Below are 25,421 nucleotides of genomic sequence, written 5' to 3' on the forward strand. Positions count from 1 at the left end.
TATACAGTACTTTCTAATATTTTTTTTTCTATAATATTTGAAATGTATCCATGTCCTTTCAGTGGCTGTAAGATTCCGATTTCCTTTTGAAGGTTTTGGAAGCTGAGGGAGAAATCCCTCTGATTCACATTTTCTAGGTGGATGTATTGAATTTAATCTAACGGAAAATATGTAGGAGAAGGAGTAGCAGAACCTGTGTGTGGAGTTAAAAGAGGGATCATCCTAGAATCCCTACATAGCCACAAGTGAGTTAAATCCTTCTTCTTCCTCTTCCTCTTCTTCTTCTTCTTCTTCTTCTTCTTCTTCTTCTTCTTCTTCTTCTTCTTCTTCTTCTTCTTCTTCTTCTTCTTCTTCTTTTGATTTTTTTTAAACAAAACTTAAAACAACCATCATCCATTACAATTACAGAAAGTGGGTTGATCGGTTACAAATCTTTTGTACTTAATCCCATATCCAAAATTCTCTTATTTGACAATTTATTATATCCCTTTGTATTATTATTCTCATTATTCTTATTTAACAGTGGCTTCTCTCCCATAAAAAACCACTTCATATTTATTATTACATTCATTTCATGTTTCATGTTTCATTTCCATGCTTTATTATCTAGCCATTGATAAAATAAATCCCATATCAAGTAATATTGTTTGTCTTCCTGTTCTCTAATTTCAAATGTCAATTTGCTCATTTCAGCACATTCCAAAATTTTCTTGATAACTTCTTCATCAGTAGGTAAAGTCCAATTCTTCTTGAGTCTTGTTGACCCTTCTCTAACCCTAAACAGATTCTGACCATTAATTGAGAAGATTCCTGTGCATAGGTTTTTAGCAAAAATCAGTTTATTTATTTATTATTTTATTAATCGAACTTCAGTTTACAAGGAGCTTCAAATGAGGACCTGTATTTCTTTTCTGGATTTTATAAAACTGTTTTTCAGTTTACAAGGAATGCTTACAATTCTATAGCAGTTTGGGAAAATTGCTACAGTTGGTGTAAAAGGAAGCATTGCCTGCCTTCCAATAATTGAGCAAATGCTAATAGATCCAAAACTCTCACTTGAAAATTGCATCATAGAAGACAATGTGATTAGAAAAATTATGGAGTGTGCGGAAATGGATAAGGAGATACAAGAAAAAGATGAAATAGAATATTACTTAGTTTGGGGAAAATGGTATAAATGGTTGGAGGAGAAGGGGGGAACAAAGGAAAACTAAACAATAGTTAAATTAGGTGGAGGAATATGGAAACAAATGGGAAGATATAAAAACTGTGGAAATTAAATTAGGTACCTGTTTATGTTAAATGTAAATAAAAAAAATTTAGATTAATAGAATATATTATAACAGTATATATATGATATACTAGAAATATATGTATAAAAGATATATTAAGATAAGAAAGAGAAAATGTATAAATATGGATTACTGATGCGAAGATGTTGAAAAGAAGAAGATGTAAATATCTGTTTTTGTTTGTTTTTTAAAAAACTAATAAAATTAGTTTTATTATATATATAGAATATATTATTATTATTAATATATATTAATATATTATTATATATATAGAAAATTGCATCATAGGAAGTGAAATGAAAAGATGTTATGAAGCAGATTGTATTTTTATAGTACAGTACAGCCAACATCAAATGATAATCTGTTTCTTTTTTCCTGCCCTTTGCTTTACTCTCATCATAATCCAATATTTCAGATATAGATTTGAGTTGGAAGTCTGATCTGTCATTCTTCCATACCCAAGAAAATAATTTGTTGGAATTATTGTCTAAGTATTGCTATACTTTACTTTTTTAAAAAAGTCACATTTATGTCTGTAAAAGGCAAAAATGTTGGAGGACTTAATTTAGAAAAAGGACACATATGAGCATAGGAGGATAGCATATACAAATGTCGAACTGAGAAAGATTCCTGCACCCAACCCTTATAATACCAAAAAAACAGCCAAAGAATGAGGAGGGAAAATATCACATAAATGAATTTATATTCATCATTTTCTGTGATGAGACATTAGGCTGAAGAGGAATCACATGAATTAAAAAACAAGAGTCAATATCTACACTCAAGAACCAATAGTTGGGCAGAAGTCAATCAATTAATAGCAAGAGTCAATGTCTACAGTACCAGTAGTTGGGCAGAAGTCAATCAATTAATAGCAAGAGTCAATATCTACACTCATGAACCAGTAGTTGGGCAGAAGTCAATCAATAATAGCAAGAGTCAATATCTACACTCAAGAACCAATAGTTGGGCAGAAGTCAATCAATTAATAGCAAGACTCAATATCTACACTCAAGAACCAATAGTTGGGCAGAAGTCAATCAATTAATAGCAAGAGTCAATGTCTACAGTACCAGTAGTTGGGCAAAAGTCAATCAATAATAGCAAGAGTCAATATCTACACTCAAGAACCAATAGTTGGGCAGAAGTCAATCAATTAATAGCAAGACTCAATATCTACACTCAAGAACCAATAGTTGGGCAGAAGTCAATCAATTAATAGCAAGAGTCAATGTCTACAGTACCAGTAGTTGTGCAGAAGTCAATCAATTAATAGCAAGAGTCAATATCTACACTCATGAACCAGTAGTTGGGCAGAAGACAACCAATTAACGGGGAATAAACCCAAGCTTATAACTTCTTCCTCCGCAGGTCAGTGTTAGAAGAATAATTCTGGGCCAATCCGAGCTGGGTTTGCATAAGGATGACACTTATGCTGCTTAAAGAGGAAGATGCTTATTCGAGAACATAAAAGACAGCATTCAAAGGTAGGCTACAATCTGAAGTCCTAAGATTGGGGTTATTTATAGTCAAAATAGCTCTTTGTGTTTTGAAGTGTTTATCTTTGGCAAATTCCTTCAATGTATTCTTTACCTGTCAACTTTGGGGTGTCCTCTTTGTGTCTGGTTACCTATTCTCTGACATGAATGTTTTAGTTTAGTTTAGTTTAGTTTAGTTTAGTTTAGTTTAGTTTAGTTTAGTTTAGTTTAGTTTAGTTTAGTTTAGTTTAGTTTAGTTTAGTTTAGTAGTGTCATTGCACCTCACACAACGAAACTAAATGCCATCTTCAGTGTACATTATAACTATAAAAATAAAACACAAACACCTTCACATTCTATACAATTGGATTGAAAACCCGATATTGCATTGATATTGCACTAATTAATATTGCCTATGGAGCTTCTCAGTCATCCAGGTCATGGTTGTCTCAAAGATGCTTTTTCAGGAGGCAACTGGATTTTCTTTGGGACGTTGAAATGAATGCAATTTCAGCCTGATAATGCGACTGATGGATGGTTAAGCAATCTTTGCTCTATTGTTCTTTATCTGTGTCCTTTTAGCTGTTGACAGCTTCTGTTGTTGATTCGAGGAGTTCACGGGGAATGCACGAATAAACTGATTTCTAAATTGATTTTCTTCCCACCTCAGCTTCCCAATAAATATCCTGAATGGCTGGTCATACCAACAATTTGGGTTATTTGCCTAGTTTCAGATTCTTAAACAATGAAAGTTCACTTAATTCACCAAAGGGTTTTATGTCCGCAGATTGCTCACAACTAAGATAAGATGGAGAACCAAACCAAGACTGACGAGATCTTACTGCTAGGATTTACTGAAAGTCATCAGCCTGAGATGTTTCTATTTGTCCTTTGCTTGGTCATGTACCTGATGGCCATATCTGGAAACATTCTGATTGTTATTATCACCCTTGTGGATCTCCACCTCAGGACCCCAATGTATTATTTCCTCAGGAATTACGCCATCTTGGAAATTGGATACACTTCAGCGGTCATTCCCAAAGCTTTGATCAATTTGGCATCGGGGAAGAAAACCATCTCTTACGCAGGGTGTATCAGCCAACTGTTTTTTTATTTCTTTTTGGGCACTACAGATTTTTTCCTTCTGACGGTGATGTCCTTCGACCGCTATGTGGCCATCTGCAATCCTTTAAGATATGCCACCATCATGAACCAATGGGTTTGCACTTGGATGGTGCTGATCTCTTGGATTGCAGGATTCATCTTGATTTTTGGCCAAACCATATGTTTTGCACAATTCCCCATCTGTGGCTCAAACATCATTGATCACTTTTTCTGTGACAGTAAACCACTGATGAAACTTCTCTGTGGGGATACGCGTCTCCTGAAGCTCGTTGGCTTCATCCTTTCTATTTTTTCACTTCTAGGGACTTTAGCGATCACCACAATATCCTACATGATAATCATTTCCACCATCCTTCGCATCCCAACGGCTGCAGGGAGGAAAAAGGCCTTCTCCACCTGCGCCTCCCACATCATTGTGGTCTCCATCACATATGGAAGCTGCATCTCTATGTACCTCATCCCTGAGGAAAGTGAAGGGAAAAATTTCAATAATGCAGTGGCTGTTCTCAACAATGTGGTTTGTCCCCTCATGACCCCGTTTGTCTACACTCTGAGGAACAAGCAGGTCAAAGATGCTTTGAAAGATGCCTTGGGATGCAAGAGGATAACTCATAAAATATGAGGAATGTCAACATATTTGAAAGAGGAAGACAAAAAAAGGAAAGAATGAATGTGGTCAGAGTAAAAATAGATTGGTGATATCTGTTGAACCTGTGATTGATTGATTGATCAGGTGCCTATGTAACTGGTGGTGAGGGTAAGGGGGATTAAATGTTTTATATTGGAAGTTTTGGAACTAGTTCATTGCAAAATGTTTCTTAATTCATCCTTGCAATAAAACAGACCAAGCTTATCCAATGGTGTTTCCTGTCTTGTCTACCTCACAAGGTTGAAACCTATCTTGCAAATCTGAAATTACATGTTTCCTCCCCCCCACTTTCCGTTTACAGGTTAAGAAACTAGGGAGGGTCTCTTCTGAGCCTCTTGGCCCACCCACATTCCTGCTGAGCTAAATTTTACCCAATTGTTCGCTTGACCATGCCCTGTCTCCCAGGGTTTCCCATTTACTATTACACTTAGATAAACTTTAAAGGGGAAGGGGAAGGTTAAACAGAATTAATATTATTTTCCTTGAAGAGAGTGCTCATTACACGAATATTCTGACTTGAACATTGGGCCCTATCTCACAAAATGAAATTCAGTAGTGAAAAAAGTAAGGTTCTACATTTAGGCAGGTATAGTATAGATCAGGAGTCCCCAACCTTTCAGACCTCAGGGACCACTAAATTCATAATTTTAAATCTTGTGGACCACGAATATGATCAGCTTAATGATTGGCTGGTGGGTGTGGCTAGGTGGGCATGTGACTGGGTGGGCATGGCCAACTTGATGTCACTCACGTTGAGGGGCACCTCGCCGGCCTCTACTCGCCTCTCCCCTCCTAACCACTCCTCTCCTGCCTGCCCGGGCTCCTTAGGGCCCCAACAGGAAGCAGTTGTTGGAGCTAAGCAGCCACCACGAGAAAGAGTTGGCAAAACTGCTGGCTCAGTTCAAATTGGATCTGACCGAGATGGAGGCTCAGCAGAAGCACCTCACTGAGGACTATGAGCATAGGCTTTCCAAGCAGAGGAAACACCTGTTGGAGTGCAAGGCCAGATACTGGTGTCTGGAGGCTCAGCGGGCTGAGATGATCAGCCCATTCCAGGCCATGATACAGTCCCACTGGGACAAAGCCCTCCAGATCTTCGCCACCAGTGGTGCTTCCCTCCAGCCTTTGTCCAAAGCCCCGCACCAGGAGGCTGAAACAGATCCCAAGTTGGAATTTCTACCCCCCTCCAATCTGCACAAAAAGACCCAGAAGGAGAAGACTCTCTGCAGTAACACAAGTGTTCATTGCACGTATCCGGCCCAGGGGGCATAGTTTGAGGACCCCTGATTTAGTGCAATATAAAAAATGCGAATAATTTTTCTGCGGACCACCAAAATTTTCTCGCAGACCACCAGTGGTCCAAGTACCACCAGTTGGTGACCACTGGTATAGATGGTACCCAGCTCAATAGCAGTAACTGTGAGAGGGATCTTGGAGTCCTTAGTGGACAATCACTTAAATATGAGCCAGCAGTGTGCTTGCAGCTGTCAAAAAAGTCAACACAGTTCTAGGTTGCGTTAACAGAGGGATAGAATCAAGATCGCGTGAAGTGTTAGTACCACTTTATGATGCCTTTCTAAGACCACACTTGGAATACTGCATCCAGTTTTGGTAGTCCCAATGTAAAAAAGATATGGAGACTCTAGAAAGAGTGCAAAGAAAGTAACAAAGATGATTAGGGGACTGGAGGCTAAAACATATGAAGAACAGTTGCTGGAATTGGGCATGTCTAGTTTAATGAAAAGAAGGAAGGGGAGACATGATAGCAGTCTTCCAATATCTCAGGGGCTGCCACAAAGAAGACTGCTATCAGGGGATGCCCGTTTTTGTTCTGAGGGGATGCAGGAGGTCAACTGATGCCTGTCACACCCCCAGGCCACACCCACCAAGCCAGTCATTAGGGCAGTGAACTGGTTCTTAAATTATTTGAATCCCACCACTGTGTATGCAGTGTCCTGGATTCATGGCATCACCATTTATGATTTTCCTAGCTGGCTTTCAACAAGCATAGTCAACGAGGAACATCAGATTAGTTTATCAGCCATGTGATGCATTTAACAATCGTGGTGAGTCACACAATGACTGCAGGAAAAATTTTGTAAAAATTGGTGCAACTGTGGTTGACTGTGGTTTGGATTCCCAGGAGGGAGGGGCTTATTTCAAGAGGGCAAAGAGGCAGCAGGGTTTGAAAAGTTTGGCCAGCAGGAAGAGGGTTAAAACAGCTCCTCCGTAGCAGAGTATATCTGAAAAGTCATGGTGGCACAGTGGTTAGAATGCAGTACTGCAGGCTACTTCTGCTGACTGACTGCTGGCTGCCAGCAGATCCAGCAGTTCGATTCTCACCTGAAGGTTGACTCAGCCTTCCATCCTTCTGAAGTCAGTAAAATGAGGACCCAGGTTGTTGGGGTCAATATGCTGACATTGTAAACCACTTAAAGAGGGCTGTAAACCACTGTGAATTGGTTTCTAAGTCTAAGTGCTATTGCTATTGCTATATCTATAGTTATGAGGCTAGTTCAGTGATGGTGAAACTTTTTGCCATCACGTGCCAAAAGTGGCCACACCCATAATTCTATGTGCCCCGCCCCCCTGTGCATGCGCATGTGACCCCCTCCCGCTCCCTCTGCTTTTGGCACGTGATGGTATAGTGGGCACGGTAGGCCTGTTTTTTACTCTCCCCAGACTCCAGAGCCTCTCTAGGAGCCTAGGGAGGGTGAAAACAGCCTCCCCTCTGGACGCCCTCCAAAGGCCAGAAATGGCCTGTTTGCCAACTTCCGGTGGGACCGGAAGGCCCGTTTTTTGCTCTCCCCAAGCTCCAGAGCCTCTCTAAGAGCCTGTGGAGAGCAAAAACAGCCTCCTCCCCCTGGAGGCCCTCCGGAGGCCGGAAATGGCCTGTTTGCTGACTTCCAGGTGGGCCCAAAAGGCCCAAAATTCAGCTGGGTTGGGCTGAGCTGAGCTGAGCTTGCGTGCCCACCAATATGGCTCCATGTGCCACCTGTGGCACACGTGCCGTAGGTTCGCCATCACGGGACTAGTTGCTTTAGTCTGACAAGATTCTGTCTATAGTTAAAGAACAATAACAGAAAGGACTCAAGAGTAACTCTATGGGTTGTTCTTGGATTGGGGCCTGACAGTGACTCATTTACCAGCTGCTTCACTTAGCAATGGATGTTCTAATCCCAGTTGTGGTCATTAGTTGAGAATGCAACATGCAAATTCCAAAGCAGTGAGAATAAAACAAACCCATCGAGTTAAAAGTCAATTTAACCCCTTTAAGATGATAATTTTAATTTTAACCTTTAATACAGATTAACAGAGTTGGAAGGGACCTTGTAGGTCATCTAGTCCAACCCACCAGCCAAGCAGGAGACCCTGCACCATTTCTGACAGATGGCAATCCAATCTCTTCTTGAAAGCCTCCCACAGCTTCCGAAGGCAACTTCTGTTCCACTGGTTGTTTGTTCTCACTGTCAGAAAATTTATCCTAATTTCCAGGTTGAATCTCTCCTTGGTCAGTTTCCATCCATTATTCCTTGTCTGGCCTTCAGGTGCTTTGGGAAATAGTTTGACCCCCTCCTCTCTGTGGCAGCCCCTCAAGTATTGGAAGATGGCTATCATGTCTCCCCTGGTCCTTCTCTTCACTAGACTAGCCATGCCCAGTTCCTGCAACCATTCATCGTATGTTTTAGCGTCCAGTCCCCTAATCATCCTGGTTGCTCTCCTCTGCACTTTTTCTACAGTCTCAACATCTTTTTTATAGCGTGGTGACCAAAACTGAATGCAGTACTCTAGGTGTGGTCTTACTAAGGCTTTATAGAGTGGTATTAGTACCTCCTTTGATCTTGATTTTATCCCTCTGTTAATGCAGTTTAGGATTGTGTTGGCTTTTTTGGCTGCCACTGCACACTGCTGGCTCATATTTAGCTGGTTGTCCACTAAGACTCCAAGATACCTCTCACAGTTACTGTTATTAAGCTTGGTGTCACCCTGTCTATCTGTATACTTTTGGTTTTTCTTACCTAAGTGTAAGACTTTACTTTTCTCTACATTGAATTTCATTTTGTTAGATAGGGCCCAGTGTTCAAGTCTGTCAAGATCCATTTGGATCCATCTTACCTTAAGGCTCGGGTAAAAGGAAAATTCCATTTGATGTGGTGGGGGAAATCTTATCACTAACTTTCATGAAGAGTTTGTGCAATACGAAAGCCAAGTCAAGACAGCAATTAGCTACAGCACTTAAACTTATATACCACTTCATATACCACTTCAAATTTCTAGGTTCTACCATATTGCAAGATCTCAAATGGACAGCTAACATCAAAAACGTCATCAAAAAAGCTCAACAAAGAATGTTCTTTCTGCGCCAACTCAGAAAGCTCAAACTGCCCAAGGAGCTGCTGATCCAGTTCTGCAGAGGAATTATTGAGTTTGTCATCTGCACCTCCATAACTGTCTGGTTTGGTTCTGCAACCCAACAAGACAGACACAGACTTCAGAGGATTATTAGAACTGCAGAAAAAACAATTACTACCAACATGCCTTCCTTTGAGGACCTGTATGTTGCACGAGTCAAAAAGAGGGCTGTGAAAATATTTACAGATCCCCTCGCATCCTGGACATAAACTGTTTCAACTTCTACCCTCAAAACGATGCTATAGAGCACTGCACACCAGAACAACTAGACACAAGGACAGTTTTTTCCCGAATGCCATCACTCTGCTTAACAATTAATTCTCACAACACCGTCAAACTATTTACTAAGTCTGCACTACTATTAATCTTCTCATCGTTCCCACCACCCATCTCCTTCCACTTATGACTGTGTGACTGTAATTTTGTTGCTTGTATCCTTATGATTTATATTGATATTGTTTCCTGATTGCTTATTTGTACCCTATATCATTAAGTTTTGTACCTTATGATTCTTGATGAACGTATTTTTTCTTTTATGTACACTGAGAGCATATGCACCAAGACAAATTCTTTGTGTGTCCAATCACACTTGGCCAATAAAAATTCTATTCTATTCTATTCTATTCTATTCTATTCTATTCTATTCTATTCTATTCTATTCTATTCTATTCTAGTGCTTTATAATCCTTTGTAAACGGTTTACAGAGTCAACATATTGCCCCCAACAATCTGGGTCCTTGTTTTCCTGACCTCGGAAGGATGGAAGGCTGAGTCAATCTTGAGCTGGTCAGAACTAAACTCAATAGGGCATTCTAATCACTGTGTCACCACAACTCAGAAATTAAACAGAAATTGTCATCAAATGATTGATTTCAAATTTAAGGGTTGTAACTTGGAGAAGGTAAGCGAAAAATTAAATTTGATTAAGATTAGAGATTAGGGTGAATGGTAATATTGGTTATTAGAAGAAACAAGGAAAAGAAAAGAAAAATTAGAGAGAAAAATTATTATGGCAAAAAGTGAAATATATAAATTATGTTGGAGATAACTAAAACTTGTATAAATCGGCCAATACTCTGTTCAGAAAAAAATGCATTGTTTGTTTGTTTGTTTGTGTAAAAAAAAAAACTTTTACAAAAAAAAAAAAGAAATTGTCATCAAAGCCTCTATTTTTATTGTAAATAATTAAGCAAATAATTATTTTTTTTCAACTCTTGTCTCCCAATCTTTCAATCACCTCTCTGCCCTACATAGAATGAAAGAGGTGTGTTTATATATGCGTGCATACACCTACCCATACTCACTCATGCATGCGAATCTGGGATTGAAGTCTCCAGTTTTACTTATTCCATCTCAAATCTGCCCAACAAGTTTACATAAATGGAATTTATAATGGTGTGTCTTTGTTTGTGCATGTACATACAGCTACCGAAACAAGGAATGACAACTGTTTATTTAGGGTATTTGCATGATTGTTGAACATTTGTGGAATTACATAACCGATCTTACTTAATAACAGAATAACAACAATAGGCAATAGCACATAGACGTATAGTATATACCACTTCACAGTGCATTACAGCCCTTTCTTAGGTGGTTTACAGAATCAGTCTATTGCCTCCAACAATATGGGTCCTCCTTTTTCCAACCACAGAAGGATAGAAGTGTCAAGTTTCCAAAAGATGCCCTAATTAATTCATGAGCCATGATCCAAACTTCAAAGGAAATATATTCATTTATTGGGAGCACCATTCCGGCAATACTCGGATGTAGTTAGGACTGACCCTACGTAGATTTACGTTCCCCTATGACCCTGTCTCTCCCCTCCTCTCTGGCATGTCATAAATCACATTCTCCAATTAACCACTTTGGCTGGCTGTGAAACCTAACACCCTCCTTCTGATTGCGGTGAGAAAGAATGTATGGAATTCACTTCAGTTCTCCCTCCCTCCTGCTCATGGCAACTTGAAAGCTTTGCAAGTTGACAAGAAGGCTGAGTCAACCTTGAGCAGGTCAGGATGAAACTGCTGGCAGTTGGCACAATTAGCCTGCAATACTGCATTCTAACTATTGCAGTATAATAGCTATATAGCTCTAAAATAGCCATAATAGCTCTAGAATAACACAATAAAAGAATTACAGGATGACAGGTTGACACAGTTGGAAGGGACTTGGAGATCTTCTCGTCCAACCCAGTGGTGAAATTCAATTTTTTTTACTGCTGGTTCGGTGGGTGTGGCTTGGTGGGTGTGGCTTGGTGGGCATGGCAGGGGAAGGATACATCAAAATCTCCATTCCCACCTCACTCCTGGGGGAAGGATATTGCAAAATCTCCATTCCCACCCCACTCTGGGGCCAGCCAGAGGTGGTATTTGCTGGTTCTCCGAAAAATTCCGCTACCAGTTCTCCAGAACCTGTCAGAACCTGCTGGATTTCACCCCTGGTCCAACCCCTTGCTCCGGCAGGAAACCCTGTACCATTTCAAATGAATTGTCCTACCTCTACTCGTATGAGTTGGGGCAGTAAATTACCGTATTTTTCGGAGTATAAGGTGCACCGGAGTATAAGACGCACCTTAGTTTTTGGAGAGGAAAATAAAAAAAAAGCTGATTGGTGGGTGGATCGGCCTCCTGGAATACCTCCAATTAGCTGTTTTCAGAGGTGAATTTTAGCAACAGGTTCATTGGTTGTGAGCTCTGTGCCTTGCTTTTTTTTCCCTGCCTCTGAAACTTCTGAAACTCTGTTTCAGAAACTTTTTTTCTGCCTCTGAAAGCCTCCGAAAGAGAGCTTCAGAAAAAAAAAAAAGGCTTTTTTTCTGAGCTTCTTTCAGAGGCTATTTTTCTGAAGGACTCTCTGTACTCTGTTCAATCTCCTTTCCTTGGTATTGGTATGTAGATTAATCTCTTCTGATCTGTTGGTTATTGTGTCATTCTCCAGATTTGTTAACATAGTTTGGTTAGAACCTTTACTGATTCTTCTTTTGTTGCTTGCCATATTATTTTAGATAAAAGCCTTTCAGAGGCTTTTTTTTTCTGAAGCTTCATTTCTGAGTCTTTTTTTCTGAAGCTTCTTTCAGAGGCTTCTTTCAGCCTCTGAAATCTCTGTTTGTAAGGCTGGGTGGGGCTACATTCAGCATATAAGACGCACCCAGATTTTTATCCTCTTTTTTTGGGGAAAAAGGTGCATCTTATACTCCGAAAAATACAGTCGGTCCATTTAATATATTAGGATTTAATGGGTGCCCAGATGCAATGGCTATATCTCCTCCCCTCTTGACTTATTATTTTTTTTAATTTTGATCGACAAGCTCAACATCTTAGCCACTGAGCCACCGCATCCCCTGCGAGAGTCTACTACACAGTTATCTATTACATACAAGTTTCTGTGTTTGTCAGTGTATGAATTCAAACATAGAGGTTAATATGAATTTTCTGAAAGACAAGGTGAATTGCTGGGTAACATATCTCAGTAATGTTTGCCTTCTTCAGAAGGGATATTGGGGAAATCTTTTGGATGTGCAGCTAGTTCATCTTCAGAACGATTCCAACTCTTTCCAATTCCAACATGCTCTTATCCATTAAAAAAACTCAGGGGTTTCAAGGAAATTCTCTTTCCTCAACTCCAACTTTTGAAAAATCTCTCTCGACTCTTAAAATTTATGGGGGAAAGAAACAGATCAAGAAACACTATGACACTTAATATGTAACTTAACATGAAGACCAGAGATGGATTTCAGCAGGTTCTGACCAGTTCTGGAGAACCGGTAGCGGAAATTTTGAGTAGTTTGGAGAACCGGTAGTAAAAATTCTGACTGGCCTCATCCCCATCTATTCTCTGCCTCCCAAGTCCCAGTTGATCAGGAGGAGATGGGAATTTTGCAGAAACCTTCCCCTGGATTGGGGAAGGAATGGGGATTTTACAGTATCCTTCCCCTCGAGTGGGGTGGGAATGGATATTTTACAGTAATGCCCACAGAATCAGTAGTAAAATTATTTGAAACCCACCACTGATGAAGACCCTGTTTTTTAGACCCTATTTTGTAGACCCTTCAGTGCCTGAGAACATCAATGGATATTCCCTGAAATTAACAGTTTCAACTACAGGGCTTTGGCAACAAGGAAATGCTACTTCAAACTACCAAATAACTTTGTCAGACTTCGAAATGAGAGACCAGATTCTACCAAGTCTACGAGGAACTGTATTGTCAGGTTTTCCTTGGACCGTTAATGATGCCTGCAACCTGTTTCAACAAACCTTTAAAGGCTTCCTGAATTTGTTGGTTTCTCAAGCTGAAGATGAAAGGAGTCAGTAAAGGAGAAACGATTGTGTTGAGAATGGCCAGTCTCTTGGCAAACTCCATTTGGCTCGTGTGGGTTGGGCTGATATAGAGGAAGAGGGAGCTCCCGTAGGCGATGGACACAACCATGAAATGAGAAGCACAAGTGGAAAACGCCTTCTTTCTCCCTGTAGCAGTTGGGATCTTCAAGATAGTTCTGATTATGTTGATGTAGGAAACCATGGAAATGAACAAAGTCCCGAACAGTAAAACAACAGCAAGCAAGGATACAAAAAATTCAAGAAGTCTGGTGTCCCCACACAGGAGATGCAACAATGGGGCACTGTCGCAGAAGAAATGGTCCAGGATGTTTGAGTCGCACATTGGAAACTGTAGGAAGACCGTAAATGGACCGATGTGAATGAGGAAGCTTCCAATCCAGCAACAGAAAACAAGCAAGGTACATAAATGCTTGTGCATGATGGATGGATAGCGCAAAGGGTTACAGATGGCCAGGTATCTATCATAGGACATGACCACAAAGAAGAAGACTTCGGTAGTGCCCAGATAGAAATACAGGAAGCACTGTACGATGCAACCAACATAGGAAATATTTTTATTGCCCGTCAGCAAATGTGACAAGGTTTGAGGGGTAATAATAGTAGTGTAACCAATTTCCATAATGGAGAAATTCCAGAGGAAGAAATACATTGGGGTGTGTAGCCTGCGGTCTACGTTAGCCAGGAGGATAATCATAAAATTTCCCATAATTGTCAGCAAGTAGGAAAAGAAAAGGATGACAAAGAACAGGAGCTGCAGTTTTCGAACATCCGTCAAACCAAGCAGTACGAACTCTCTGATTCTCGTTTCATTACTTTTCATGGTTGCCATAGAACTGAGATCGGGAAACTGATGAAGAAAAAAAAATTATTTTTCTTAACGTGAATACTGAGCGGAGTACGTCTGCTTTGAAAATGTCGCTGGAACCAGAATTTTGCTGTCATTCAAACTCCTTAAAATCACCCCCACATCTCTGTTTTTTAAAAGGATGATTTTTCCCTATTTATACCACGAGAAGAATTCTACTTTCAAAGGGAAAACATTTTCTGCCTGCACTTTTCCCAAATTGTTACAGACTTTTAAACCTTCCTTAGTCAACACATAGTCTTAATTTTAAGAAGAAGAAAAATCACAACATTGCATAACGAAGGATAACATTATCCTTACATGAAATTTTATGTAAATCCATAATAAAATGTGAACTAGAACTTTTTCTGACCGAGCCCCGAAATACTTTCTAAAAAAACCTCCTATTTTTTCATTCTTCTAAATCAGGGGTCCTCAAACTTGGCAGCTTTAAGACTGCAGGACTTCAACTCCCAGAATTCTCCAGCCAGCATAGCTTTAAGTCCATAAGTCTTAAAGCTGCCAAGTTTGAAGACCTCTCTTCTAAATGAACATGGGCATTTTCAAAAATTATAGACACAACTTTTTTAAAAAAAATCCCTGTTTATTTTCAAACAATTAAAGGGGATCAGGTCTGTAATATATTATTTTTCTCTCTTTTTTTATTGATTTTCTATTAAATACATTTCTTAGTGCTTAATAAACATTGTGTTGTCTGAGTATTTGATTTGCTTAACAACACAAACTTACATTCTTAATCTCCACCCCTTTTTTTTGCAACCATTGGTAAAATAAGAATAAGAATAAGAATAATTTTATTTCTATACCGCTCTTCTCCTGAAGGACTCAGGTCGGTGTACAGCCTATTAAAAGCACAAGACAAACATCAATTAAAATAATTTAAAATTATTAAATAATTCGGCTCAATTTAAAACCCCAGAAATTTAAAACACCCAATTTAAAATTATTATGTTGATAGCCCGGCCTGGCGGAACAACAGGGTCTTGAGTGCACAGCGAAATGCCCGGAGGTCGGAGATCTTACACACTTCCAGGGGCAGTTCATTCCACAGGGCTTGGGCTCCCACAGAGAAGCCCCCCCCCAACATAACTTGGCCGATGGCACCCTGAGGAGACCCTCTCTGTGGGAGCGAACTGGCCGGTGGGAGGCTATTGATGGCAGAAGTCGGTCTCGAAGGTACCCGGTCCTATGCCATGGAGCGCTTTAAAGGTGGTAACCAACACCTTGAATCGCACCCGGAAGATCACTGGGAGCCAGTGCAGCTCGCGCAGGAGGGGTGTCACGTGGGCACAACGAGTTGCACCCATAACCAATAAAATAGATTCCATGTTTGATAATATTCTATGTCTTCTTTCGGTTTGATTTTCAATGTTGATCTATCCATTTCTGCACAATCTTCCTGTGGTCTGTATTATATTATTCTGTTTTAGTTACGTTACTTCATCGGCCCTTGTAAGTGAAGAAATCTTTACTTTCTGGGAATTTTTTACCATACACTCACCTTATCTATTGATTCTGGCTTGAAGCAGTAAAACGGGGAAAGATCTTCAGTAGGTTTGCACATGAAGCCCTCAGAAGCCATAAGTTCAGATGTTTCTCCCATCCAAACCTTAGCTGAAGCATCCTTAAAAGTTGGCATTAAATTGTAGTGTTGTGTATCCTGAAAAGTTTAAAGGCAAAGGCAAAAAAGGCTGTTGAAAGCATGGGAGGTCATCAAGATTGCATTTCTTTCTGACTCCTTAACAGAGTCAGCATCATGCATTCTCGAGCATCATGAAGGAGGAGCTGGAGAAGACAACCAAGAGAAGCTTCAGAAGGACATATTTGCTTTAGGCAGTTGCCTGATGACAGAATTGCTATGTTAATGGCCTCAAGAGATCCTATTTGTGATTCTTAGCTGGCAAATGTGCAGGTCCTTTGGGATATATTTCTATCTTCAGAATCACTAAAAGTTGTAGAACCCAATAAGAATTTTTGAAAACTCATTCCATCAATGAGCTCTTACGAAAGCTCTTAAGGTGAAGGTAAAGGTTTCCCTCACACATATGTGCTAGTCATTCCCGACTCTAGGGGGCGGTGCTCATCTCAATTTCAAAGCTGAAGAGCCAGCGCTGTCTGAAGACATCTCCGTGGTCATGTGGCCAGCATGACTAAATGCTGAAGGTGCACGGAATGCTGTTACCTTCCCACCAAAGGTGGTCCCTATTTTTCTACTTGCATTTTTTATGTGCTTTCGAATTGCTAGGTTGGCAGAAGCTGGGTCAAGTAACGGGAGATCACTCCGTTACGCGCCACTAGGGATTCGAACCGCTGAACTGCCAACCTTCTGATCATCAAGCTCAGCGTCTTAGCCACTGAGCCACCACATCCCTTACTAAAGTGTAAATCTTCCTCTTCCTTGTTTTAAAAAGTCCTAGACGGGGAAGTAGCCTCCCCTGACCTCAAAATATTGTGAATATGGTTTTCTCATTGGCCCAATGTTCTTTTCATTACTGAACTTGGTGTCATCTTGCCTTTCAAAAACATATCCTGAAAATGATTTAGTTCTTTCGGTAGGATAGATATATCAACTCAGGGCAAATGATTTCAGATATACCTTGTATACCTTGATTTCAGATATACCTTGTATGTGGGAATATTTTTCATAGTAATGTATATTTTATGGGGCAAGATGGAGATAGATGGCTAGCTAGATAGCTAATTAGCTAGATAGCCAGGTAGCTCTCTAGATAGCTAGATAGACAGACAGACAGACAGACAGACAGACAGACAGACAGACAGACAGACAGACAGACAGAGATAACAGAGTAGCAGAGTAACAGAGTAACAAAGTTGGAGGGGACATTGGAGGTCTTCTAGTCCAACCCCCTGCGGAGGCAGGATATCCTAACAATAGAAAGAGAGACAGACAGACACAGACAGATGATAGATAATTAGATGATAGATAGATAGATAGATAGATAGATAGATAGATAGATAGATAGATGATCAATATTATTATATGCTTATAGTGATTGCTCAGTATAGATCCCCTTAACTGACATGATATACTAACAATTGCTAATTTAATAATGTTTGCTTGCTTGCTTTTCCCCAGATATCTGGAAGCCACTGGATAGTCATCTGATAGTCAATAGATGTGGGGGAAATTGCCAGCTGCACTAGATGAAAGGGTAAAGAGAGGGCTGAGCTTGGAATCATTAAGCCACCATAAGCAGCATAGGATTGACCTTCCTATGAATCTATGAAGCCTTATCTGGCCACTCCCAGGGGAATGCAAGCAGTCTCTAGATATTCTTGTAACATAAGCAACCAATAATAAAATTTCAGTCTGAAGCTATTCTTAAGTGGTTCTGATTGCTTGAGCCTGGTATAAAGCATAGGGGCAGTGTAGTGTCATAGTTAGGGGAATGGATACAATTCAGAAAGCGGGCTGCCCCACTCACTCACTCACTCTCTCACACACGCACACATAAGCATGGTTTAGAGAGATTATTAATGTTCCCCAGCAATTCCCTTCACCCAGAAGAGCTCACTTGGCAAAAGACCTTCAGAGTCTCCAAAGTTCAGCAGGAACCACGAGAAACAAACACATACAGTCAGAAACCAAACATTTTGTTCCCAGCAACACCTCCCTCTGCCTGACATGACAAATAGCTTTCCAGGGCACCCAACAAGATGGATGGGGCCTTCTCCTGAATAATTTGGCAGATCTCCATTGCTCTTGTCTTTTCTCTACCATGGTTGCTCTCGGATCCACCATGGAAAGCAGCTCCTCCTCTTCACTGACCATCCACCCCTTCAAGCTGTCCCCTCTGTAATTCTCTTTTAGCCAGCTATTCAGAGTCATTAATTAGCCCAGTTCCTGACGTGCCAGGAATGAGCTCTTCCTCCTTTGAGACGATCTCCAAGGAAGAATCTGAGGAGTCATCCAAGAGAGACATCACAGGAAGCTTTGAGTTCAAAATATCATTCATAGTTCAAATACACTAGGAGATTTAGGGGTAGGTGCTCTTTCTCTCTCTCCATGTATAACCACCCCCAGATTTTTTTTAAAATAAGTTGGAAGATCGTCTTGAACTTCATGGCAACATTTGGTGTTGATGGGAGGAGAGACCCAGCCTACAATTCTTACTTTGTAAGGTGCCACAAGGTTCTGTTCTGACCTAGGCTTCACCCAATCACGAAATAGATTCATTGTCCCGAAAAAAACCATTTTTATTTGGCTAATGTAAATTCCTAGCATTCACATCCAGTAAAGTCCCAGTAAACAGTCTTTCAAGGATGAATTGCAGCCACAGACCTTATCAGTCCTTGGATAGTTGCCAGGCTGATAGCTTCCATACACAACGCTGTACAAGGAAATACGTGGCAAGGAGTCTTTCAGATAAGCAAATCTTCCCACTAATAATATGAACTAATTGTCTCCTGCAAACACCACTCCCCTTCTGCTCCTATTTATTCCCTGTGGGAGGGACCATTCAGCGTCCCCTTGTGACTTTACTACCAAGTTGACCCCTGTTCCTTAATTGTTCCCTTCTCCTGACAGCTGTGTGCATGCACACATTGGGAACAGGCTCCAGCTTTTCTTCAAGCTCACTTATCTCCGACTCGGAAGGTAGCTGATAACTGTCGGATGGCCCTGGCCCCATCTCTGCCTCCAATGCAGAGCACTCATCAGAGCCTTCCCCAGACTCCAGGACTGGCCCATGTTCCTCCCCAACTTCCTCACTGTCCGAGTCTGATACCAGCCCTGCTGGCCGCTGGTGGGCCACAACAGGTTCAGTCCTTTCTCCCCTCTTGTTTAACTTCTTTAAGAGCCCACTGGATCAAGCAATCTGATAGTTTGGTGTGATGCTGATGTTATCCAGCTTTGTATCTTTATCCCAGATGACCTGAGTAATACCATATACAGTATGTCCCATCCCAGTATCCAGAGGTCCTGGATAAGGTGCAATGGGCTTTGGCTCATCCAAGCAAGACTGGGTGGCTCTGGGCACTTGGGACTTCCAGTGTCAAGGTTTTTCCATCTTGGTCTTCAATAGGGTGACAAAGCCCCAGAAGGACCCCAAGCGCAAGCCAAAATAAAGACAAGTTAAGCAGAAATTATCGACAATGCTTGAGATGGTCTATTGTTCTTTCTAACTTCATCACACAGGGCTTCAATATCAGATCAATGTTTTAATTTGTGAAGAGCTTTTGACTAGGCATGTGTATAAGCAGATCTGACATCATTTATGTCTTTTGCATGAAATGACATCATTTGTGGAATAACATTGAGTTATATCTGGGTGACAATGAATAATATCAATATCAGATATTCCAATTCAATTGACATCCGGATATTGTCACATGTGCCACAACTTAGATTCTTAGAAAAGAAAGACCCTCCACTCCATTTGCGTGAAAGGTATACTTTTACTAAAGTCGTTACAGTACAGCAAAGGCAGAACTAAAATATGCATACTAAGGTTCCCTATTTAACGTTCCCTTTCCTGTTTGTCCCCCCTGTTATCTCCCTATTGTCCAATTACATTCAAAACATTTGTTTTGGTTGTCAGCACTTCAACCTGCATTTACTCTAGTGCTGACATAAGAAGGAGAAGAGGGGGCAGCTGGCAAGAGGACGCTTGACTCTTCACCTACTTATTTTCCCTGAAGATAATATCCCCTAGGAGATGAGATGGGAGGGGGGGCATTCCTGGGAGCTGAAGTAGTAGATATGGGGAGAGTGATTTGGAAGATGGCCAATGAGACGCAGAGAATTGGGGAACGGAAAGGGAAGGTTTGGGGTCAGGAAGTAAGTGTTGGCTATGACATGATCGGGGACAGATTGTCGTGCTAAATAAATGAAAGATTTCATCAAAGACTATTTGTTTGGAAATGCAATTTATTTTATTTGAGACGACATCAAAAGCTGACATTGGTAAGGTCCCTGCATTGGTGGGTTAGGTGGTGAGACATTGCACTTTCCTTTCCAGGTGTCTGGCCTTAGAGTGATGAACTGATGTCTCGGGATGGCACAATGAATCAGTTTCCCTCTTCCCAGCAGTTCCCTCCCCCCATAGTTTAAGGGCAGGCTGGCATCTAACTGGCATCCTGGAGCTCAGGATTGGTGGAGCACAAACCGTGCTCTCCACCTGCTCCATAGGTACAAGGTGAGCTGCCGAACAGAGGGGCCCTCAGCTGCAAGGTTGCCTGGCACTGTGGGCAGGGCTGGGGCTAGGAAGAGTGCACTGGAAATATCTCCTTGCAGCCGGAGAGACAGAACTCCCAGCCCTCGCTGGATCAGCTGATCCACGGGCTGTGGTTAAGGGACCCAGCAGCCATGATGTGACTGGAGAAAGGAAGGGCTGTCTCCTGTGCTGGTCACACCCACCCCCTTCACTAGGGCTTATTTTTGGGGTAGGGCGTGTATCAGGCCCACCCCAAAAATCAGGCTAGGACTTATTTTCAGAGTAGGTCGTATTTTCAGGGAAACACGGTATCTATGGTAGGAAGTTCTCAAAAGTTTCTCTCTGGATTCTATAGCCTTGAGGTGATTATAGTATTGGAGAAGTAACTCAAGAGACTGCATTTCTTTCCTAAGAATGCCAAACAGAATCCATTAGGGACATCAATGTAGCATCTCTCCATTGCTTAAAGCAAATGCATCCTTTTTTCAGCTTTTCCTGGATGTCTTCTGCAGCTCTCAGGGAAGAAAAGCATTTCTTTGATGGCATCAAACCTGCTACCTGCATATCACACTCATATTCACCTTTTCATTTGTACATGGGAACTGCAGTACACTCTAGCATTTAACACTCTTGTTGATAGAGGTTTCAACTGATGTTTGGTGAAGAAAAACACATGGACACATGGATTCTGAGAACCCTATTGTTCCATATTTCTCTATTTTAGTAGTCCAAGACTGAAGAGAGATAAAATGTGAGTATATGTTATAATTTCCCAGAAGGGCAAAGATTTCTTAGCTTAGGAGGCCAATGAATTGCATGAACTTTTTTAAGAAATAGGAATAGGAATATTGTTTATTGGCCAGGTGTAATGGGACACACAAGGAATTTGTCTCTGATGCGTAAGCTCTCGGTGTACCTGCAAGCAACGAAGTGATAAGTCATAGATCATAAATTATAAGATATAAACAAGAAGTGATAAATGATGGGATACCAATACTAGAAGGTAGTGAGAAAGATGAGAAGATGAGAAAAAGGAGAAGATGAAAAGACAGTTGTCTGAAATGGTATAGGGTCTCCTGCTTGAGCAGAGAGTTGACTGGAGGACCCTGAAGGTCCCTTCCAGCTCAATTCTGATTGATTGATTGATTGATTGATTGATTGATTGGATAAAAGCAATACAGCCCTACTACATGAGTAATAAAAATACTATTACATGGGTACATTAAAAAAACATCTGGTGTAGTCTAGAATTAAAAGTGCTAGATTCTTCATTAATTATATGTAGTCTTTTATAAGATTTTACTATAAGATTTGAAACATAACCATGTCCTTTTAATGGTGCAAGATACAAATCCCATTTTGAAGGTGTTGGAAGCTGAAGTAGAAATAATTCCGATTAACATTTCCTGGTGGATTTATTTAATTTAGTTCATAACTGAATGGGAAATATTGCATTTCATTATTGGCATTTCTTTTCTGAATTTTGTAAAGCTGTTAGGTGCCTTTTATGCCTTCTAAGATCATTAAGTGGTTTATTTTCACTTTGTTTCTATACCATGTTATAGATTATCAGCCCATCGGATAGGGAAAATTATCTTGTGTAACCAGAGATGGAAGAGTCATTTTCAGGACACTATTAATTTAAAGAAATTGCATCACATCCAACTTCTGTTCTAAGAGCAGCGTTCTCAAGGCAGGTGTGCAGTTTTCAGCGGAATATTCATATTAAGTGGAATAATTATTTTCTTCTATTAAATTCCTGATCAGAGTTGTATCATAACCATGAAAAGGAATGAATCAAGAATCAGTGAGTTCATACTTCTTGGTTTCACGGACATTCGGAAACTGCAGCTCCTGCTCTTCGTCATCCTTCTCTTTTCCTACTTATTGACCATTACAGGAAATTCTGTGATTATTATCCTGACTAACCTGGACCATCGTCTACAGACTCCGATGTATTTTTTCCTTTGGAATTTCTCCATTGTGGAAATTGGTTTCACCATGGCTGTTACCCCTCAAACCTTGTCCCATTTGCTGACGGGCCATAAAAACGTTCCCTACATTGGTTGCCTGATACAATCTTTCATGTATTTTCATCTGGGTACCACAGAGTTCTTCCTCTTAGCTGTCATGTCCTATGATAGATACCTGGCCATCTGTAATCCCTTACGCTACCCATCCATCATGCACAAGAGTTTATGCACCTTGCTGGTTTTCTGTTGCTGGATCGGAAGCTTCCTCCTCATCATCGGTCCCTCTGTGATATTCCTACAGCTTCCAATGTGCGACTCAAACATCCTGGACCATTTCTTCTGTGACAACACACCCTTGAACCAACTCTTATGTGGGGACACGAGAGTTCTTGAACTTTTTGGGTTTGTCACTGCTGCGTTTTCTTTGCTGGGGACTTTGAGCATTTCAGTGGCTTCCTATATCAACATACTTAAAACCATCTTGACTATCCCATCTGGTACAGGGAGAAAGAAAGCTTTTTCCACCTGTGCCTCTCACTTCATTGTTGTGTCCATCACCTACGGGAGCTGCATCTTCCTTTATATCAGCCCATCCCAGGCAAGCAAAGTGGAGTTTGGCAAAATAGTGGCCATTCTCAACACGATTGTTTCTCCTTTGCTCAATCCTTTCATCTACAGCTTGAGAAACCAACAAGTTCAGGAAGCCTTGAAAGATCTGTTGAGAGAGGTTGTCGTTTTTATTAAAGATCCAAGGAAAACCTGAACACACAGTTCCTTCTGAACTTGGTATAGCACTAGCACTAGCATTAGCACTAGCACTTAGACTTACATACCGCTTCACAGTGCTTTACAGCCCTCTCTAAGTGCTTTACAGAGTCAGCCTCTTGCCTCCAACAATCTGGGTCCTCATTTTACCGATCTCGGAAGGATGGAAAGCTGAGTTGAGCCAGTGAGATTTGAACTGCCGAACTGCAGCTAGCAGTCAGCTGAAGTATATCTGATCTTTTGTTCAAAGTGCTGAAAAATATACAGTTATTTGGTACTTTGGAATAGCATTTCCTATTGCCAAAAGCTCTATGGTCGAACCTGCTAATTTTGTGGAATATCCATTGAAGGGCTCCGAAAAATGGGGTTTTCATGTTAAATTACACATAAATGTCATATGGGTTTTTTTATCTCTTTCTTTTCCCCCAAATTTTAAGAGTAGAGAGAGATTTTTCAAAGTTGAAAGTTAAGGAAAGAGAATTTATTTAAAACACCTGAATGTTTTAGACCAAAGAATTGTAGAGATAGAAGGAACTTAGGAGATCTTTGAGTCCAACCCTCTGCTCAAGGCAAGAGATCTTATCCCTTTCCAGTCAAAAGGCTGTCCAGTCTATTTTTGAAAACTTCTAGTGTTGGAGCACCCACAACTATGAGAGGCATGTTATTCCACTGCTTAATAGTTTTTAGTATCAGAAAACCTCTCCTTACTTTTAGGTTGGCTCTTTATTTAACAAGCTTTCTCCTTTCCTAGAGGCTGATCATAGCCTGAAATCCAGGCACCTCAAGATCTGTGTGCCCATGTGTTTCCCTTAATAAAAATTCCAATTGAAGCATCTTTAAAAATTGCTATTAAATGGTAGGCTGTACTGGGGTTCAGAAGCAAAGTTTAAATAATGAATGCGAGGATGTGGTGATAGGAAGATAGATGTTCTCTCTGACTCCTTCACAGAAATGTATTGTAGCAGGGGGGAGGAGGGAATAAAAAGAGGGTTTGGGAGGAAGGGGGGGAGACAGAGGGAGTGCAAGGGAAGGAAGGAAGGGCTTGTTTGGGGAATGGAAAAAAGGGGGGAAAGGGGGAGGAAGAAGTGGAGAGTTTGGATGAGCCAAGCCAGAGGGATGATAAGTGGATAGGATAGCAGAGGCTTTTGCAGGCCAAGCTTGAGAGAAATAAAGGGGATAGGAGAGCAGAGGCTTTTTGTGGGCCAAGCCTGAGACAAATAAAGGGAATAGGGTCAGACAGGAGAGCTGCAACTCTTCGCAACCTCATAGGGCACCCCTCTTTGCTTCACTGCCCCTACAAGGCAGCCTTGGCTCCTCTCGGAGCCCACAAACAGGGAGAATTCAGCACAGGGAATGCGGAGACCCGTTCCCTGTGTCTGATATCGCAGCGATGTCAACCAGAAGTCCACCCATTGCTTCTTGTCCTACCCTCAGGTGCTTTGAAGAATAGCTTGACTCCCTCTTCTTTGTGGCAGCCCCTGAGATATTGGAACACTGTCATGTCTCCCCTAGTCTTTCTTTTCATTAAACTACACATACCCAGTTCCTGCAACCATTCTTCATATGTTTTGGCCTCCAGTCCCCTAATCATCTTTGTGTTAATGGTTTCTTAATGCACCCTATTAATGTCTTGTTTGTTTTGTGGGTTTTTTTGTTTGTTTGCTTCTGTTAAATTTTTTGGAGTTTTGTATTTTAACTTTTTTTTTTAAATAAAATAAAAATAGAAAAAACTGTGTGTATTTTATAACAGAGGGATTTTTTAAAAAAAGAAATTGGTTTATTCCACACTGTATGAGAATTAAACCTGGGTTTCTGACCTTTTGCTCTCAATTAAGGTTACTGAAAGTCAAGCAAGAAGTTTAATAACTTTGTTTCTTTCTCTTATTCCCCAGAAAATTAATTAACAAGTTAAGAATTTATAATAGGAAACTTTTGGTCCACAGAGGCCCTTCAGTTTACTTTGTTTTACTATAGTTAATAAAGAAAGTAAGAATTAGATAGAAGGGCTTGCAATGGCTTAATAAGCTGCATTTCATATATCATTACAAGTCAAAATCTTACTGCAATCCTTTTATATAGTCTTTACTATGAAATCAATGGGAAGTGTCTGTATAGTAAATATCAGTATGTGGAATCACTCCAGACAAAAATCAATAAAAATAGTTAACCACAACTTAATGCATCATTAATGTCAATGTGCTTATTTTAAATAGAACTGGATCTCCATACACCACAAATTAAGTTAACTTATATTCTCATTACGGCCTCTTTTCCTGCAGTTTCTTCCTCCACTTATTTTAATGGAGCATGCAAAGAATTTAAATAGAAAAAAAAATACTTTAGATTA

At 40.5% G+C, this 25,421-nt stretch overlaps 3 protein-coding genes across 3 annotated transcripts; 2 read left to right on the top strand and 1 right to left on the bottom strand.

Annotated features, from left to right (window-relative positions):
- The first annotated feature begins 2,667 nt into the window (after positions 1–2,667).
- On the top strand, positions 2,668–4,747 carry LOC117657764 (olfactory receptor 6C65-like). Its single transcript, XM_034405882.2, has 2 exons — positions 2,668–2,779; positions 3,558–4,747. The coding sequence occupies exon 2, from the start codon at positions 3,579–3,581 to the stop codon at positions 4,515–4,517; it is 939 nt and encodes a 312-aa protein (XP_034261773.2). The 5' UTR covers positions 2,668–2,779; positions 3,558–3,578; the 3' UTR covers positions 4,518–4,747.
- Positions 4,748–13,161: 8,414 nt separating this feature from the next.
- On the bottom strand, positions 13,162–14,115 carry LOC117657766 (olfactory receptor 6C4-like). Its single transcript, XM_034405884.3, has one exon. The coding sequence runs from the start codon at positions 14,113–14,115 to the stop codon at positions 13,162–13,164; it is 954 nt and encodes a 317-aa protein (XP_034261775.3).
- An 8,003-nt stretch (positions 14,116–22,118) lies between these two features.
- LOC148113733 (olfactory receptor 6C1-like) lies at positions 22,119–23,072 on the top strand. Its single transcript, XM_087893334.1, has one exon. It carries the CDS (start codon positions 22,119–22,121, stop codon positions 23,070–23,072), a length of 954 nt encoding a protein of 317 aa, XP_087749460.1.
- The last annotated feature ends 2,349 nt before the right edge of the window (positions 23,073–25,421 follow it).

This window comes from Pantherophis guttatus, chromosome 4 (genome assembly GCF_059756535.1).
Source record: "Pantherophis guttatus breed Tessera chromosome 4, ASM5975653v1, whole genome shotgun sequence".
Taxonomy (NCBI): Eukaryota; Metazoa; Chordata; class Lepidosauria; order Squamata; family Colubridae; genus Pantherophis; species Pantherophis guttatus.

Coding starts and splice junctions, on each gene's coding strand:
- LOC117657764 (XM_034405882.2), top strand. CDS start 3,579: ATGGAGAACCAAACCAAGACTGACGAGATCTTACTGCTAGGATTTACT.
- LOC117657766 (XM_034405884.3), bottom strand. CDS start 14,115: ATGAAAAGTAATGAAACGAGAATCAGAGAGTTCGTACTGCTTGGTTTG.
- LOC148113733 (XM_087893334.1), top strand. CDS start 22,119: ATGAAAAGGAATGAATCAAGAATCAGTGAGTTCATACTTCTTGGTTTC.